The 19,103-nt window shown below is 39.8% G+C and overlaps 1 protein-coding gene across 7 annotated transcripts; it reads right to left on the bottom strand.

Annotated features, from left to right (window-relative positions):
• Window positions 1-126: 126 nt before the first annotated feature.
• On the bottom strand, window positions 127-18,806 carry CCP110 (centriolar coiled-coil protein 110). 7 transcript variants are annotated; one of them, XM_027743951.2, is made up of 16 exons: window positions 17,903-18,806; window positions 17,447-17,768; window positions 16,268-16,424; window positions 15,153-15,281; window positions 12,138-13,767; window positions 11,054-11,178; window positions 10,731-10,914; window positions 9,906-10,042; window positions 9,448-9,564; window positions 9,091-9,192; window positions 8,717-8,833; window positions 8,467-8,546; window positions 7,812-7,874; window positions 6,930-6,989; window positions 6,279-6,361; window positions 127-2,432 (listed from the first exon to the last, which is right to left on the bottom strand). In XM_027743951.2, exons 3-16 carry the CDS (start codon window positions 16,412-16,414, stop codon window positions 2,380-2,382), a joined length of 3,027 nt encoding a protein of 1,008 aa, XP_027599752.2. In that variant the 5' UTR covers window positions 16,415-16,424; window positions 17,447-17,768; window positions 17,903-18,806; the 3' UTR covers window positions 127-2,379. The 7 variants fall into 7 exon arrangements, with proteins under 7 accessions (XP_027599752.2, XP_039246183.1, XP_027599753.2 ...); XM_039390249.1 differs by lacking the exon at window positions 17,447-17,768; XM_027743952.2 differs by lacking the exons at window positions 17,447-17,768; window positions 17,903-18,806 and adding an exon at window positions 17,252-17,345.
• Window positions 18,807-19,103: the final 297 nt, after the last annotated feature.

Genomic DNA, 19,103 nt, shown 5'->3' with positions numbered 1-19,103 from the left:
TCTTGCGCCCATCACATGACCCCGCGGGTGGGCGGCGCCTTCCGCCGCCATTTCCCGCCCCGCCCCTCAGAGCGGGGAGCGCCTGAGGGCGAGCGGGGAGCGGCGGGAAAAGGACAAGGAAGGCAGTTCTTGTTAAAGATTCAAAGTTTATTGTGCAGAATGCTTTAAGTAAAAAGCAAGACTGGTGAAAAACGAAATAAAAGTATAAAAATAAATAGACTTTTGTAATGGTATCACAATTTCACAGAAAATAAAAAGATAAATATGTATAAATACAAAACATCAAGTACAAAAACAAAGTCTGGCACTTGCCAAGAGAAAGGCCTCATGAAAGTTAAAAAAAAAAAAAACACCTTGTGCTACAGTGCTTTATTACACAGTGGAAGCATGCTCAAAGACAAAGAAGTTTAGATGTGAAACCCAAGCAGAAAGCAAACATTCCTTTCTACTAACACACTAAACCTATTTGTGCATCAACATAGTGCCTATGCTAATAATAAATACACCACATAAAACATTCTTTAAAACCATCAATCCTATATCAACAGCACCTTTTGTCTCCTATGACACAGGTTACTCTTGCCATTGTTAATTTTTCCCCTATTGCGATGTATTTCGCTCCTAAGGAAAGCTGAGAACCAAAACAGGGCTGTGATGCCCACTGGGTGAGCAGGAAGCTTGCCTTGGGCATTTTGTGTACTACAACTGAGATTTTAAAGCACCACAGCATTTGAAGGAAGGAGGCAGGCCCTACACTGGTGAAAACTTAAAATTTACACCATTAGGGGAGCCTCCTGCCCCAGGCTTTCAAATAAATGCCACAGCAGAGAGCCACTGAGCAGTGTCATTCTTCAAAGTGCTTGGGCAGCATTTTTGCCATTTTCCAAGTACACAATTTGGGTAACTTACTGCATGGTATAACACACCTGTTTTGAACAATGTCACTATCTGCAGAGGACAGACTTGGTGGCAGATAAAAGCTATAACTGGTGCCACAAGCAAGCCAATCACTCATCACTGCTCATGAAGGTACCGTCCTCGTCTCACCATTAATGTTCCTCTTTCATGCTGACTATTTAACACAATGAAATTTTCAGTCTTTTTTCTCTTATATCCATGTCAACACGTTACAAAGCCTCCAAAGTTAGTATGTTATATCAACACTGGAAAATAACAAAATATAACCTATTTCACGTTCCAGCAGTCAGTTCTCTACTGCTGAGGTTACACAAGCAGAGCTTTTCTCTCTAAAACTTTGTCAACCTCATGTCTCAAGTTCATTAAAAGCAGGTATAGAATCATGCTCCCCTCAAGTTGATGGATAATATCCATCGGTTGGAAGACTGAGGTAAAACATGAGCATGATCATTTAATGTTAGATATTCATAAATATGAAAGATTTCGTTGGGATTTGGTAGGGATTCCCCATTCCCCCAAATCATGAATTCAGCACAAGGGCCTGTTAGATCACGGTAGAAGAGAAATTGCTTAGGAAAAATTGCAACTGTCATCAATGAAATGTAACATATCCGAATTACTATTACGGACTGAAATTACTATTTAAGTCTGAAACAGTAAAACAATTAAAATCTTGCCTTCTTGAGTTTTTGTAGAACATACAGGTCTCCATCGTGGCCAAATGCTGTTTCCATCAGAAAATGCAGTAGACATCAGGGTAAAAAAATCCCAGGACTCTTGGTGGTGGTGATTTGATCTATCACAAGTATAAATGCACAGTTTTGGTTTAGTCAATGAAGTAGGTCCATCTGCCCAGCACTGAATCTGGATCCATGTCTGTCCAGCTTAGCAGAAACGCAAAACATTTTAGGTCATTAGTACTGCAATTGAAGTAAATCTCATTCATACAGAAAGTACATTCAAAACAGCTGGTGACAAATTCACTGATGTGAGAGTTCACTCTTAAGTTTGGAGGTTTTTTTTCCCATTTAGCTGCTTTAACTTTATGGTACGAAACTATATATATACCCATGACTTACTTGTGGTAGCAATCATACACAGAAATTGCAATTTTAAGTAATGCAAAAAGCATATATCAGACACAAGAATTAGAAAGTGTGAAAAAGTCACAAATTACCTTCATGCTGCCCTGTGGTCGTCTTTAAATAAACAAGACTATGAATGTGTACACACTAGTATTAACATATAATAAGTTCTAACATGCAATTTTTCCACAAGTATTAGAACTTCAAAGTCCTTTATTACTTCAATATGATTGTGTTAATGTGTCATCTGAAAATGACAAAGTATGTTTATAATTTCTAAATATACATATACGTAAAGAAGATGCAATATTTAAAATCAGTGCTGAGAATGCCATCAGTAAAAAACAGTCAGTTTATCCCAGTGAGTGCTGTCTTCTTAAATTGTCACAACATTTGGCTTCTTTCTTTGGGTTCTTCCTGCATATGCTCCTAAAAATAAGCAGAAACATTACCATTTTACAATTAATAGTGCTGGATTTTGTAAGAGGATTATCAAAAGAAAATAGCTGAAAAAGTTTAGGAAAATTGTTTTAAAGCAGTAGTATGTATACAGTGATTACTTTTAAAATATTATTACATAATATTACACCCAAAATGCCTTAGAAAAACCACCTATAGTTTTGAAAGTTATGACACTTTATAGCACTGCCTTCTGCAGTAACTATTCCAAAGTGTTTTCTGCTACTGTTAAAACATCTACAACTACAATTCATACGTTTTTAAAAGAACTGTCACATCACCAAGACAATAATTACGTGGCTGATAAGTTTAACTATGCCAAGCACTACTTTTAAACAATCTATCAATTAAAAAAATATTATACAAATCAAATACTTAAGATAACTTTCCTTTCCCCCAGCTGCCACGTTAATTAAACCAAGAAACAGTTGTAGGTTTCCATATGTCAGTATGACAACCAGAATTAGAAGTGCAGTATGAATAAGGCCATCAGGCAGAGCCCTTATAAAAGGAAGGCTGCTCAAGTATAAAAATAATAAATAAGTCTTTACACGGGGAACAAGTATACACATACATATATTAAAAATCCACATTGTACTATGCATAGCACAAGTATCTTCCAGTAATAAGGGTTCAGCACTGCAAGCTGCTAAAAAGTAGCACAACTCAGCATTCAGTAGGTTCAAGCAGTTACCCAGAGTGTGCAGCAGTGTGAGCAAACATTTACACACAGCAGTGAAAACTGTACCACAGGGTGCAGAGCGGTGGGAATGGAAGACAGCCATGGAAGAGAAATGACTACCAGGCAAGTAAATGAATGTGACAAAGAAGTGCCAGTCCTTTTCAGACTCTTCAGTTACTCTTGGTCAGAGCTGCAGTGGTTACTTACAGGTGTCCAAGGGCTACAGTCAGCACAAGGCAAAGAAGCTTTGGAAACGCCCAGAGACCTCACCACAGCAGGATCCCTCACACCTCAACGGGTTCCCACTACATAAAAGGCATTCTCACTGGCCCAGCACTCTCCAGTGCTGGACTCTTCAGCTCACCTGTGATCTCGTAGGACAACCAAGCTGACAGGCATGGTGCTTTATCAGAGATTTAACACTACCCCTTAACTCGCCTCAAGAGAGCTATATAAAAATCTCACACAAATAACAGGGTATTATGTAATAGTATATGGAAGTGCAAAAAAACCCCAGCAATCCAGATTAAGGAACTGCAGAAGGCAAATTTCATTTAAAAAAGTGACAGTCTTTCTGAATACAATTATCACCCAACCTTTTCCAGTGGCAAGGGGCAATCACATGAAGCCTCTCTCCTGGGATAAAGGACAGACCTGCTATTCACACGGCAGGTCTGAGGCTTCCTGAAGTGCTGACCTGCACACTGACACACCTCACAGCACACACCTTCTCACACTGCCCTGCACACTGACACACCTCACAGCACACACCTCCTCACACTGCCCTGCACACTGACACACCTCACAGCACACACCTCCTCACACTGCCCTGCACACTGACACACCTCACAGCACACACCTGCTCACACTGCCCTGCACACTGACACACCTCACAGCACACACCTCCTCACACTGCCCTGCACACTGACACACCTCACAGCACACACCTCCTCACACTGCCCTGCACACTGACACACCTCACAGCACACACCTCCTCACACTGCCCTGCTCAGCCTCACACACGTGTGAGAGAGACCACACTTGGCCAACTGCTGCCACCACCCAAATACTCCACATGCCTCGTGCCCTGTACTTCTTTTCCACAGAAGAAGAAACCAGGTAGAAACAGAGATGAACAGGTCTAGTTGTAGCAGCAACCTGATTTCAACTACCTTCTTTCTAACAAAATCAGACCCCATTAAATGCGCTGCCTGGCCTGGCTTGCAGGCAATTGACTGAACATCTTGGTCCTATTTAAACTAATTAAATTTTAAAAAAAAATAATCAGCAAATAAGACTCTTCACTGATTCACAAGTTTGTACTTCTGCCTTTAGCACAGAACTTTGGATTGAAGGAGTAAAAAACAACAAAAACCGAATTTAGGATTGCCAGTTGATTCCTAAACAAAATGCCTTCTTGCCAGAAAAAGACAACAACCAGTCACAGTGGTATTAAAGCTACAAAGCACTTTGCAGACAGAATTTAAAACAACGAGGAGAACAAAGAAAAAAGTTGCATGAGTATATTATTATTTTCTTCAGAGCATTTGTCTCATGTCTAAGTTGAATATATTTATAGCAGCTGTATTCTACTAACCCTCCTTCCTTTTTTGCCCCTCTAATAAGCACAATTTAATTGGTAGTCATACTGCCAGACCTTTCACTATTCACATTTTACCCATCTATTAAGTGTTCCTTTAGAAATAGGTTAGATTACTTGTACTAAATGAATAGGAATGTGTAGTCCCTGTTCTTCAGCACTCTCAACTACTAGTTAATAGCATACATTATTGCAAACTTGCAGATGAAAACTTGCCTTAATGGTTACCTCTGGTTGCTAAAATTATATTGCTAACTTTATTTTCTTCTTTATATTTCATGGAGATTATTTATTAGTTTTGCTAATTTTTCTGCAGTGTCACTGAACACAACAGAACAACTGCCTTGCTCCACTTCACTGGTGACAGCACTGCCAGGAGAATTGACAGCAGAAAAATAAATTAAACCCTGGTTATCATCTCATTGTTTGCTATTTTATTTTCCCTTCTCTCTAAAATGTTATATATATATATATGCATACTGCCTTACTATACATCCTTCTGTAGCCACTTCTCTTGACTTCACGAAGTAGTATCTGGGAAAACATCACATTTGAACAGTGTAAAACACACTGCACTAAAACTTGCACATACTCCTTCCCAGCATTGTTCTGGGGCAGCAATGAATAAGAATTTCCCTTATAGGAAAGGTTTGATACTTAATACATAAAGATAATTCAGATCACTACAGAAAACAGTCAAAATCCTACATTACACATTTGCCCCATTAAGCCCCAAAATTCCCAATTTTTATACTTGCCTTGTGGAGAGTATAAAACCCTATATATTATATATATTTATATTCTCTTTTGAGAAAAAAATGTGTAATCCAGATCTTAAACAGTTTTAAAACCTTTAAAACTTTACCTTTTGATCAACTGAGGTTTGTCACTTAAGAAATTTAAAATCTGATTAAAAAAATAGAAACTGTGTATGATATTTCATAGTGTTTTATTCCCTTCGTGCCTGAACAGGCTGAAAACGGAGAGGTTCAGCACTATTATCAAATCTTTTTAATAAAAGGCAACCAATCAATCGTCTCCATATGCAAGTAGAGGAATACTCTACTTTTAAACTCGGGTCATTAAGACTCAAATATCCTGCAAGATGCTACAGTAATATATATAATTTTAGGACTGTATGATGACTGAACACCCACTGATGAGTCTGGAATTGTCCTTCCTGCCCTTTCAACAGACGTGTCTACAGAACTAAGACTCAAATGACACGAGATTCTAATCCAAGTCTATTTGGCTACAATCAGTTTCTCAACAGTTATGTCTGGCAACCTCTTTTATGACTGAGCATCTGGTGAGTGAAAGCAAATGAGCTGTGCAGCACATTCTATATACTATGTTTATAGAATCTGAAAGTGGATGGTTAAGTTACCAGTCCGTGTTTGTTGAAGAGATAGGTTAGATTTAAGACATAGCAAAGCAGGTGCACAAGGAAAGGAAAACAATATATTGCCCATTTACTTTGGCTAGATACTAGTAACTTATTTACTATAAATCCAAGCACCGATTTTCTACACACCTGAAACGGCCTTGTTAGACACTCTGCTCTCTGAGGCCTTCTTTCTATTTTGCTCAACCCCATTCACTGAGGTCTTAAAGGTTCTAATTAAATATAAAAGAGTTAATAAGTCACTTGCAACAAAGTTGAAAGGCTGTATAGAAAAACATGAGGCACTATCAAACTGTTTGTAAAAATGTTTCCACGCCAATGTCCCACAGAGCCTCCTCCTGAGTACGTGTGCAGTTTCTATCAACATTATTATGTCTTATATAGATACATTAAGTAGGAAAACATCTCCCCATGAATGGATTTGTAAAACTCTATTCAAGAAACTGATTCCGTTCAGACACTGTGACCTTACAGTCAACATATAAAAATACACATATTTCATTAAGTGGAAGCAAAGCTTCATGGAATGAACGTTACAAATAGAAATGTTGGAACACAATGTAAATGAAGACATACACAAGAGGGTGACAACATTAAGTACTTTCTTGCAGTATAAGGTCAAATGAAGTTTCATCACTGTCTCAAAATACTGGGAGAAGTAATTATTTTTACTTTGAACAACAGTTACACCAGCATGTGTAAATCTTATTGAGCAATCACTGTACTCTTGTGCTTTGCATTTACTTTCATCTTTAGGCTATAAACACACTGTGCTCTTACCCTTGTCTGCAAAGCAGTCTATGAACTGGGGCATTCTGTCCTTGGTTTGGTTGAAGTATGCTGTTAAAACACAAACCTTTATTAGTGCTTTTTCCCTTTAAAAATAAAAACCTCACAAGGAATACCGAATTATGCATCATGTTTCACACAACAAATTCCAGCAAGGCTAACAGGCTTTGTAATGCACATGACGTGTAGGCAAAGTGGCTGGAATTAAAATTCCAGAACAGAATTCCTACTTCCACTATTTAAAACAAAGAAAGAAAAAAAAAAAGTGCAGGTACAACTCCTTGAACAGTGCATGAGTAGACAGCATGCCTTCAAAGCTTTTGGGTAAACATGGGACAAAAATTGTTTTTAAGGGATGCCAGGTATCTGACTTTTTATACTAGAAAAAGGTGCAGATAGGCTGCTATCTTTCTGAACAGCATGTACTGAACACTAATTTCTGTGATCTAAGCAAACAATCACACAAATCAAGGAGCAAGCACTTTCCTTGCAACAGAGAGCCACTTCTTTCCTGACAGCTTCCTAAAGCTAAGCATTATCAATGATTCACTGCAAAGTAAGGGTATTAGGAAAAGTAGTAGTGCCAAACTGAAGCTTAACAGTCTATTTCAAAGAAAAACCTTGAACCTGAGCACAGAGACTTAAAGTCATAAATAAATAATTTCTGAAGAGAAAATTTTAGAACTGACTCTGAAGAAAACAAATCTTTTCTAACGAGCTAATAAACACCTTTCTTAGGTCATGCTCAATCAGATTTCATTACTGCCCATCATAATAATACCAGGAATTGAGCTGATTGATGGCAAACCAGAAATACAGATCACAAAATCACAGTTTCTTAAAAGCATCCAAATACCAGTAACCGTCACCCACCGGCTTTCAGGAGTTTTTTGTTTTATGATTATTTTTTTACTTGGTATTCCCATTTCTGAAGCCCTAGAGAAACAAAAGTATTGAAACATATTTCAATTAAAAATTCATCATCCAGGTCTTGAACAGAAACACTCAGAGAATGCCTACAACAGGAACTACACCTACATGTGCCAGAGCAGTACTACAGATTATCGCTTCTTTACTCAAGCGTAGGAGCAAGTGTAATACAACTGTTCAGCCCACTGTGTTGCAGGATAATGCCTGCTACCATTCCCCAAAAAACTCTGCTAGAGATACTCTATCAAGTATCTCTATTGCCAGGCACTTTAAACTGATAAAATCACTTGCAGCACTTTTTACAATTTGCAAATTCAACCACAAACTAAGCACCCACCACTGGAATCTAGCATAAATGCACTACTTAGAACAAATATTTTTCTCCTGTACAAACAAGAAGTCTCTTAAAAGTAAGAGCAAAATACTACTAGCAAGACTCTAAACACCTGGACAGCTTTTTATTCATTCTTCCTAGGAGAGATGTTAGCTTGCAAAGCTGTTACTCCAAAAACTTCCTGTCACTATTTCCTATGTCTCCTATTCATCATTTTGCACCCTGCCTCCCTCCCCCCAGTCCCAAGGGGAGAGCAGCACATACTTCATGTACTTCTTCCTGTCCAGAGATTTCTGTGTAGCTGTTGAAAGTGTCACTCGCTCTCTCGGGCTCTTTACTTTATCCTAAAAAAAATAAATAAATAAATAAATAGATATTGAAGAAAGTTACTTGCAAAAGCATAAACAATTTAGATCTAAGAAATATTTTAGGGTGCAAGTAAGAATCTCTTAAATGTAAAATGATTCAGACTCAAAGTCTTAAGACAGTTTACATCCTCTGGAACATAACACACCATTTGCCTGAGCATCTTCTCTTTCCGAACTTCACGATCGTGACGCAGAATATTCATCCTTTCTGATGCATCCATTGTAAAAAAGATGTCATGGATGTCATACAGAGCAGCTCGCAGCTGGAAAGAACAATTAAAATTTTAATAAAATATTTGGTTGAGGTAACATGCCCATGGTTTTGATCATCAAGCTCTTCTCAAACTAAGCAAAACTCTTTGTAATTTTGAAATCTCTCATTGGATCAGCACAAAAATTCTCTTCACAGCCATAGTTTAAAATTTTTTACTCTAAACAAAATCACTATCAAGGTTTTAGGTATTCATATTGCAAAAACACAATAGCTAGAAAAGGAAAAAAACTGTTTAAATTGTGTCACCTGAGCCATTACTCTTTCATGAAGGGATGCATCTTGTGCTGACACACTTCCTCTTTTCAGTGGGGCTTCAGACTGAAAATTTTTTATGAACTCCACAGTATCCTGGGAAAGATGAGAAAATAAGATAAAGCACCAAGCATAATCCCTCACAACAAGGCAGTTATTACAAACAGTACATGCAGGACACAAATTCTTTGTTTGACTTGGACCTAAGCAATGCAATACAAACATGTTCATGTAACAGACATTCCCCAATTCTTCTGAAAGCAGAAAATGCATGACTGCATCTGTCAATTGAAGGCAGGAACAGAAACAAAGAGGAGGAGAGGCTGCATAATACCAAAAAGCTGATCTTACTTTTACAGTTTGCTTAAGATGTTTCAGTTTTTCTGTCTGCAGGAGTCTACGAGTGAGAAATCCCTTTGCCACAGCAGTGATCTTATCAAACTTCATTTGTATCTCTGGACTGAGAACCTTAAAAGAAAAACATTTTCTAAACTTTTGATTAAAAAAGCAAGAATTATGAATTATTTCTCAAATAACATCAATCACATGACAGAAGTTCTCAAGCTGTTAATAAAGTTTTGGCTGGGCCAAAAGTACCCACTGTAACTTAGAAGAAGTAACGTATTTTTATGATTATTTTGCATATGTGAATGAGAAAAATATTCTATACAGTTCTTTTATGTAATCAAAGTTGACATAGGAAAGGATACTAAAATTTTCTGCGACATTTATTACACAGCTATTATAGTTACCAGTCTCTTAGAAAAACATGAGGTTTTTTTAAGATTTATATCTTTTTTTTTCCTTACCTGAGACCATCTAGTTTTGATTCTATTAGCTGGCCTGGATACTGAGGTTTTTATGACTCCACTACCTGATGGTCCCCAGAGAAAGAATGAAGTTTCACTTGTCGAAGAAAAGGTGTTGGGTGTTGTATGAGCAAAACCTGCATGCAAAGCAGAACACAGTTCAACACACACTTCTCCCAATAAAGTAATGACTACGTCTGTGTGTACACTCAGCTTGGGGGTAGCAGCTTTGCTGACAAGGTAAATTACAGGCAAGAAGCAACCTGAATATTTCTGTTCATTTCCATGCAAATTTGCTAAACACGAGACAGAACAAAACACTTCATAATGTTCTGGAACAGGTGAGAGGTGTTCCACCAGCTACAGCTGCACTGTCTTGCAGTCAAGATCCCTTGACAGAGCCCCTCTAAACCATCTACACAAATGTGACCACCTGGCCCGCTGCTGTGCAGCTACATGGCACGGGAATGAACCTTCTGGGACGTGACACAAATCCACATCCTCATCCTTGATCAGAAGAGTTTATTCTTGGCTTGTTTTCCCTGAACGTACCCTGGAACATAACAAGTTACATAACAAGTAAAGTACATGGAACAGTTTGAGGATGGCTGAATCTGTGCTAAATGCCAGTGACACAAAGACACAACACAGACTTTGTTTCAGGTGTGCTGTCCACAGCTGAGGGCAGCAGCTGTCTGTGCATCCTGACCAGCCCTGGGGCAGGAACACTGCACTTATCAGTACAGAGGGGCAGCTAGTCCAGTCAAGCACTGTAGAACAAAATATATCAAACACTTAATCTATATTCTTCCCTCCCAGTTTTACCAATGCTGGTGGAGTTTGTGTTATGGACTGTCTCCAGCTGAGACTGCACACTTTCCAGCAAGCCACTTTCACTTTTTTTCCTCCACTCCAACTCCATCCTACTGTTAATATTCACTTTGGAAATCTCTATTTCCGTTGTAGTAACCTTCTTTCCTTTCAACTTTCTCTCCTGCTCTTCCAGTTCCTACAAAAGGAAGATTCAACCATTAGACTAATCTTCTAACTCTGCAAAGCAACAGAATACACATTTAAACCCAACTGCTTCCTGACAAACTTCCATACAACACACAACCTTTGCTTAGAATTTTTCCTTTCAACCTTACCTTCTGCAATTTCTCCTGTTCTCTCTCTTGTTCAGCTATCAGAATTGACAGTTGTTGTGCATGCTGTTCTTCAAGTCTCTTTCTCATTTCTTCAAAGGCCAACATTTTAGTTTTTAAAATATCTTCTGAAAAAATACGTAACAAAAAATCAAATATTAAATAACTTCTATGTGGTCTTTGCCAGAGACACACACCCTTTATTGGAAGTAATTTGCATCATCAGTGAAAAATAAAGATGTCTTTGATATCAGGTTTCCTTGATACCAAATTTCCACTGGTAAGGTAAGGTAAAGAACCTCATAATTTACTACAAAATATTTGCATGGTCATACTGGTGGGCTAAGCACATGAACGGAACAGCAGTAACACCAACTCAGTATATATTAAAATAAAGACACAAAAAAATATAGCCCTAAGAAGTGTTACAGTTACTTGAGTGAAATAAAATTATTTATGCCACTTCAGCTTGGTTTGGTAGAGACACATACAGATGTAAGAGTCTTGAATTTGAAGAATATACCTTTATAGTGACTTCCAACCCATTAAAAGGTATTTTAATTTACACAGGCTGTCTTTTCTTTTAGTAGTCTTATTAAGACCTCATGGAATAAGACAACTTTCTTTGCAAAACTAAATTCCAGTTCCTAGATTCAAATGGGAAATAAGTATTTGTGCTGTCAAATTATATTCTTGAGAATAAATACAGAATCTGCAAAATTTATGCACAATGTTTTAGCTGATGTTCCCTCATAAATTGTTTAATCAAGTATTTGTTACAAATAACTGACTCCAAGATTACAGATTTCTGACTCCAAGCAGCTCCTAAGACAGCAATTACTCCACTCTGCAGCCATTAAAAAATGGCCCAAGCAACAAGCTGAATTTCAGAATTTGTCATTAAACATTAGAGAAATAATGAGGTTACTGAAAATAATTTACATGCACTAAAATTTTAGCCTTTTTATATACATACATACTTAGAAACACTGATGACTAACAATCACTGGGTTTTTTTATAAAATATTTATAAACTGAGAAGTAAGCAGCACTGAGAAGTAACCCTCAACTACAGGAAATCTTTTACCTTTTGCCATACTTTCAGGGGTAATGTAAACTGATTCCACAGGATATTTCTGTTCTTGCAACCACTGCTTCTCTTGTTCTTCCACTCCAACTCTCAGAACACAGGAACTGGTTTCTGTTTGGCAGTTGTTGGTGTCCAGATCAAGTCTACGTTTTACCTTTTCAAAATTTTCCTGAACCTGCTCGTGTGCTGGGGAAACACTTGGAGTATCCATCTGCTGTCGTGCATTCTTGCTCTGCATTAGCAGCGGAGACGGGTTTTCGACGTCGTAAGATTTATTGAGTTCCACCGTGGAATTAGATTTAGTGTTTTCTGGCAAAACAGGCGCTTTCACTTCATTCCCAGCTGGGATCTTCTGTGTTACTGCAGACTGACTGACGGCAAAGGGCTCAGTCAGTTTTGGAGCTATGATATTAGTACTGGTCTCTACTCTATATGGCCCTCTGCTGTCCAACACCACCTGTCCTTCCACTGTAGCCGACACCGTTCCTTTGCTTTCCCAGAGCCCAAAGGAATGGCGATTCGGTTTGCCAACCCCCAACCCATCACAAGGGCCTGAAGAATTCCTGTTGGCACCAGGAACTCTGCCAGGGCAAACCATATTGAAGTCCACCATGAACTTTGGCACTGATTCGGACACGTTATTTTTATCTGCAATATCTTGCATGATTAAATCCATGGCTCTACCCTTGCCTTTAGGACTTAACTCGTAGGCATTCACAGGGTTATTTATAATGATGTGTCCCATTGATAAAGGTCTTGGGCGCCGTCGGTGCATTTTAGGGCTCATGCTTGGCTCTGGGCTTGGCAATTTGGCATAGGAGCCTGTGAGGCTCCTGACTATGCTACTGTCACGCTCAAACACAGAATTCTTTTTAAATTCTTCGTCTGAATCTGAATCCACCAAAGGGGGCGTTCCAATTCTCATAGGTATGTCCACTTTAGAAAAACTGGATAAAGAGGACATACTTGTGTTATTTGTGTTTGTAGAGGCACCTTGGAGAAGGGTATTTGATTTATTAAGACTGGGTTTATCAAGCGTCTGAGCAGTGCAACTCCTGCCTGTAAGCTTTGCTCTTTCTTTCGCAGGGTCGGTGGTTTTAACACCGTCATTTTCTTTATCTGAATGACTTTCACTCATGCTCCTCTTCGAACTGCCTTTTGAGGTACGCTTGCTTTGCTCTCTCTCTATGTACTCCCTGGATTTCTTTATCAGGTTCTGAAGACTCATTACACATGGATCTTGGACATCCTCATCTGACGGCGACCCCGCTCGTCCCTCTTGCTTTTGCAGAGCGTGTGATGTGAGCTTGTGACACAGCTTGTCAGGAGAGGCAGCCTTTGGACAAGGGACATCTTTCAAGAAGCGACTCTCACTTTGCTTTGAAGAAACATTTTCTTCTGTTGCTTTAACTACTTCTGTCACATGTGATGTCCTCTGCCCTGCAGTACCTGATGGTGCAAGTTCTGGTGCCTTTTCCAGGTCCGTGGAACCGTGTCTTTCAGGAGAACATGACAAACTGACATCTGACAGAGCTGTGAAGTCAGTCAAAGCTTTTGAATCTGAGTCAGGGCAAGAATTCTCAGCCTCCTGTGCGTTCACATCACTCATGTTAAGTCCTTTCTTCATCTACAAATTCAAATTGAAAAAGAAAAAATAACATTTTCAATGAAATCTCAGATTCCTGCAAACTTCACCTGAATTTAAAGAAGTAATAAAAATAAATTTAAAAAAATATTAAAATAAATAATATCTTAAAACCAGTAAAAATTTTTAGTTGAACTGTTACTGATTTCCTACAAATTACATATAATACAGAGTTCTTTGCAATGAGAAAGGGGTCATTGGAATTAAAATATAAATTTCAATGGTGGTCAACTTGGAATTTTTACTGATACCAAGTATCTGAATACAAAGATGCTCTTATCTTTTTAAAGTAATTTGGATATATTTAATAATTTTATGCCTTCAAAATATCTTGCAAGATTTCTCTTAAAATAAGAAAACATGTTTACATCAAATAAGAAATGTAATTGAAAAATTTCAACAAGAAATATAAACTAACCTAAGGACAACCACAAACAAATCAACATAATTCCTAATAAAAAGTGGACTATAAAATAATTTTTTATTTCTTTACTAATCCAGAGACAACTAAATATGAGTTTTCATTTGTTGAGTACTTGAAAAACAAACTTTATTTGAGTAAGAATTACATGTTACTTCCAGCCAGCATTTGTTTAAAAAGATTTTCACACTACAATTATCCTATGTGCTGCAATTCAGTTATCAAGAAGACACCTTTGGAAAAAAAAAAAGAAAGCTTGCTTATTTTTGTATTCAATGTATGTTCCTGGTCTACTGGTCAAACCCCAAGCCAGATGACTGTTGCCACATAAACTCCAGTGAACAATGCAAAGCAGTGTTGTTTGTCACCTTGGTAACTCAACAAACTCAGTGTTAACTGTACTCGTTTAAGCAACAGGTTAATTTAAAGGTTGCATTACAACTGTTTCAAGGACAACTCCTTGATTAGATATATTTAATAGTCTTTTCAATTTAAACCTCTACTAAATCCATCATTGAAGTAGCAAAGAAAACAATACAGTTGCAGTAAAATTGTAAAGCACACAATAGAATTACAAATTGTTGAGATGGCAATTTTAATTATTTTCTGATTACACTGTAAGCTCGCAAATAAAGCAAGTTCTAACACCAGGGGTTTGTTAATTTGTGCTTACAATCTAGTTGATTCCAACACAGCTACAAAAGCAACATTGTGGTCTGTCTTCTGCATATAGCAAAACAAGCAGTGAAAAGCAGGTCCCCTCCATTACAATGAGTATCACCAAATAATCAATTATGAGGACACATAGCATGAAATACTAGCAAATGCTAGTTGGGGAGAGTTAACTGCTATTCATTTCAGAAGAGTTAAACCCCAGGACTTTCTCAAAATGTCTCTAAACAGAGGTTTTCTGCAAAGCTATGAGGTGGCTTTGGACTAACACTACCTGGACATTTTCTACAATCTCCTGAACACGATTCAGCAAAGCTCTGTTCCGGGAGTTCCGTTTCCTGGTCTCTAGGTCCAATGCTTTCTCCTTGTATTGCTGTATTTCCTTTTTCTTTTCAAGGCTAAGCTGCAAAACAGAGTGTAAGAAATATGGTTTATATCACTAAATGCAAATTTCAGTACAGAATTACAGAAGTAAATTAGAAAAAAACCCAAGAGAACAAAACAATTAGAAGAATCATCTGAGACTTCGTGCACCTGTTAAATTGCAGTTTCTTGTCAACCAATTATATCTTTTTTAAAGGGAAGATGCACAAAATGCCTTCTTGGCACACATGCAAATGAACATGAATTTAAAATGTCCATTATAAAAAATTTCCATGAGCATTACATTACCAATCTGACACAGAATTCAGACATTTTTTTTTTCTACCCAACTTTACAATATCCACCCATTTGTAAATTAAGAATATGACAATCTATCATTTAGTCTGCAATTTCTATCATGATTTCTGGACATCGTTGTTAGAGTCTCTCTCCATTCACACTTCCCACCACACAAACAAGAAGTCAGCTGCAGTATTGCAGGAACTACCAACAATCTTCAGCTTGGCTCTGTTTGCATTAGTACAGAATGACTTAACATAATTGATGAGCCTAAGAAATACATTAGGGTAAGATGCAAACAACGTGCAAAAAAAATTTACTTAAAGGCTTTTAAACCATCTCAGTATTTCCTGTTTTCACCTTTTTTTTGACACTGTTAAATTAACTCACATGTTTGGTATTTGAAATGTCACTGTGATTTTACATAAAGGTAAGCCCAGCAATAACATTTGTCAGTTGAAAACCACAAACATTTGTGCTCTGCTTATGAAGATAACAAATCTCCAGAAACTGCAAGCAATGCAGTCAATGTGGGGAAAAGAAGTATATTTTACCCATTCGCTTTTTAAGATTAGGGTTAGGAATGCTCAGAACACACTAAGCAGCAGGCCAGATGACAGCTCACCCAGATACCTTCAGCAGAATTATTACATGTGCACATCAAAGCTAGTGCCAACAGCAGAGTTAGGACACCAGGGAGGAAAGAGGGGGAAAAAAAGGCCTTACCAGAGGGGAAAGAACAGGGACTCCATAGAAATGAATGAGGGAGATATTTTTGTGCTGAACAGTAAAAGAAGTTTCTCCTTTTATTGCCTCTTCTTGGATTCTGGAAAGATGCTTCTTACAGAATATTTCATAGTCCTCCATCTTCATGTTAACTAAGCTGCAAAGAATAATAACATTATTCCTCCATACACCTCAAAGACCTTGAAGGGAAAACAACATCACAACTATTTCTGTATCACTCTGTTCTGGGAAACAAATTCTACACCAGAAAACCGAATCAGTTTCTCTTGTTCCTATCATTATGAAAAGCTGCAAAGCTGTTCCTTATTTTCCCCTATAAAACCAGAATCTGCATATATGACCAAAAAATGATGATCACAGGTACATGGAGAAGAAAGCAAGTGTTGAGATAACGAGGATTCACAGGACTACACCTGCTACAGACAATCTCAATTTCCATCGAAGACTAAACCTTTGAGATCTTCCACGACAATCGGACAGATCCTACGTAAAAAAACAATAAATAACATTGCAGCCGAATTGGAAAAAAAAAAAAGAAAAAAAAAAAGAGGAAAAAAGCGCTGGTATTAAAGAAAGAACAGGGGGCTGAGAGGCATTTGTGTCTTACTCCCGTGAGTCTCCGTCCCGATACGGAGTATACATACGTCTGTATGAAGAGATGCCAATATTTCCATGGAAAACATAAAAAAAAAACAAACCCAAAGATAAATTACAGCCTTGTTTCCTTAAAAGCGCCTACACATCTGACACTGCTCGCTCCCACCGGAGCGAAAACCCAGAGCCCAGCACCGCCCGGCAAGGCCTGACGGCGCTTTGTTCCCTCGCTCCGGCCCATTCCTGCCCGCCCGCCCCCAGACACCGAGCCCGCCCCAGGCCGGGGCCGCTGCCTCGCCTCCCCACGGCCCTCCCCGCCTCGGCCGCCGTGCCCCCGGCCCCCGGCACAGCCCCGGCCCCGCTCGGTACCTGCGCGGGGCTCGCACCCGGCCCGGCCCGGCCCCGCTCCCTTGGCGGCGCTGCCCCAGCGCTCCCCGGCAACCGCCGCCCGCCCGCGGGCCCGCAGCGCTGAGCACGGCGAGCACAGCGAGCACAGCGAGCACAGCGAGCCCCGCCCCGCTCCGCCCCTCGCTGCGCTGCCGCCTCCGCGACCTGGGGACAAACCTCTCGGCTTGGCCTGCCGCCGTCTGCAGAGCCCTTCACACAACACAGCCCGCGGGGCAGTTCTGCAGCGCTTAGGCGAGCGCCCAGCAAAGGCAGCCCTAGCTCACAGGGATGAGAGGGGATGGAGCGCCATCCTGCTGCTCTGATTTCCAACCATTTCCATTCGTAGCTCTCCCGGACAAGTTCCCCTGTTAGCGCAGGTGAAGTCTGTTCTGCTTTATCACATTAAATATCACACAGCTGTGCAGCCCTTGTATAGTGCAGTCCTTCTATAGTCAGGACAACAAATGTGCCGCCACAGGTATCAGTTTCATGGAACACGCTGTGATGAGGAAGATAAACATGAGCACCTGTTCACAGGTTCTGTCAGGACAGCATCCCGGAGTCATTCCAGATACCTTATCCCTCCCTCCCACCCGGCAGCCAGCCGCCAGTCCAGGAGCAGGTAACACTCACCCAACAGGCAGGTCAGGTGGAAGGAAAATCCACACTTGATCGCCAGCGCTTAGTCCAAGAAAAATAAATTTAAATTTATGGAAACGTCTAATTTCCAGTGAGTATTTAGAGCTGTTAAAGCTGTCGTTCTTGTTTCAAAAAACAACTTTGTCGTCTGTTACCTCTTCAATATGTTAATGATTGTTGAGGGTTTCTTTTTTTAAATCTTCATCTTTAATCTTAACAAATGCTGTTGTTTATCAAAAGATTTTTTAAATATGTATGACATCTAATTAGACACTCCATTATTTGTTATACATATGCATATATCTCTCTGATTTTTCTTCAGCTACACCTGGCAGAAGCCCAAAACCATGAAGAGAATATCCGAGATGCTCAGAACCAGCTAGGACAGTATGTGACAAATATCTCAGGTATTAAAAAAAAAATTAAATCCCGTTTAGAAGATTGCCTGGTGCCTGTTCCGCCTCTGGTCTGCAAGAGTTTCTCGCTACAAAGTCAGTTTTTTCGCATTCTTCCCCACAGACACACACACCAGGAAAAGGGTCAAAGTCCTCATTTATGTTAATACAAATCTAATACGAGCTATTTCCTCAGCTTTGCTATTCTGTTTCTAGAGCCTTCACTTCACTGTTTTCCCGCCTTGTTGCTCTTCCCTGTGGATTCCTTCCAGCTGTTGACACTTGTGTCAGGTGGTAAAGGTGACCTTCCCTGTCCAGCCTCTGTCCCGGCAGGAGGGCACTGCCTCCTCCTCCAGTGGCTCCCGGCTCTGAGCCCTGGCTCTGGCCTGTGGGCAGGCACGAGTGGGCAGCCAGCTTTATAAGATATACAATACATAACGCTGTATATAAAATCACAGCAATTAAGTGAAAAATAAACACTATCGATGCTACGTTTCTAATTAGCTAGCATAGCTGCGAAAGCCCTCACCGCTCTCCAGACACACAGCTGCTGTGCGACTCCCTCGACAGCAGAACTTCCCTCCCATTAACGGCATTTACAAACACACACCCCACCCCACCACCACCCCCTTTCTATCGGAAGCACCGCGCGTTTCCCAGCAGCGCCGCCGGGCCCGTCCCTGAGGGATTACCCGAGCCCCGAGCTCCGCCCTCAGCGCGGGTGGGCGGCCGTTGGCGGGCGCTGCGGGCGTTGATTGGCTGCGGGCGCTGACGGCCGAATGCTGATTGGGTGGTGCCGG

Source organism: Pipra filicauda, unplaced genomic scaffold, assembly GCF_003945595.2.
Source record: "Pipra filicauda isolate LSUMZ 115617 unplaced genomic scaffold, ASM394559v2 scaffold127_size2900866_pilon, whole genome shotgun sequence".
In the NCBI taxonomy this organism is placed as follows: Eukaryota; Metazoa; Chordata; class Aves; order Passeriformes; family Pipridae; genus Pipra; species Pipra filicauda.
The sequence above is the reverse complement of the archived record's forward strand: the minus strand, read 5'-3'. Positions and strand labels throughout refer to the sequence as shown.

What these genes read in the sequence shown, in the direction of transcription:
- CCP110 (XM_027743951.2), bottom strand. Translation starts at nt 16,414, where the DNA reads ATGAAGATGGAGGACTATGAAATATTCTGTAAGAAGCATCTTTCCAGA. An exon ending in AGATTGTAGAAAATGTCCAG is followed by an intron (nt 13,768 to 15,152) that starts GTAGTGTTAGTC and finishes TTGAATTTGTAG; the next exon opens with ATGAAGAAAGGACTTAACAT. An exon ending in GACAGGAAGAAGTACATGAA is followed by an intron (nt 7,875 to 8,466) that starts GTATGTGCTGCT and finishes TTGTTTCTCTAG; the next exon opens with GGCTTCAGAAATGGGAATAC.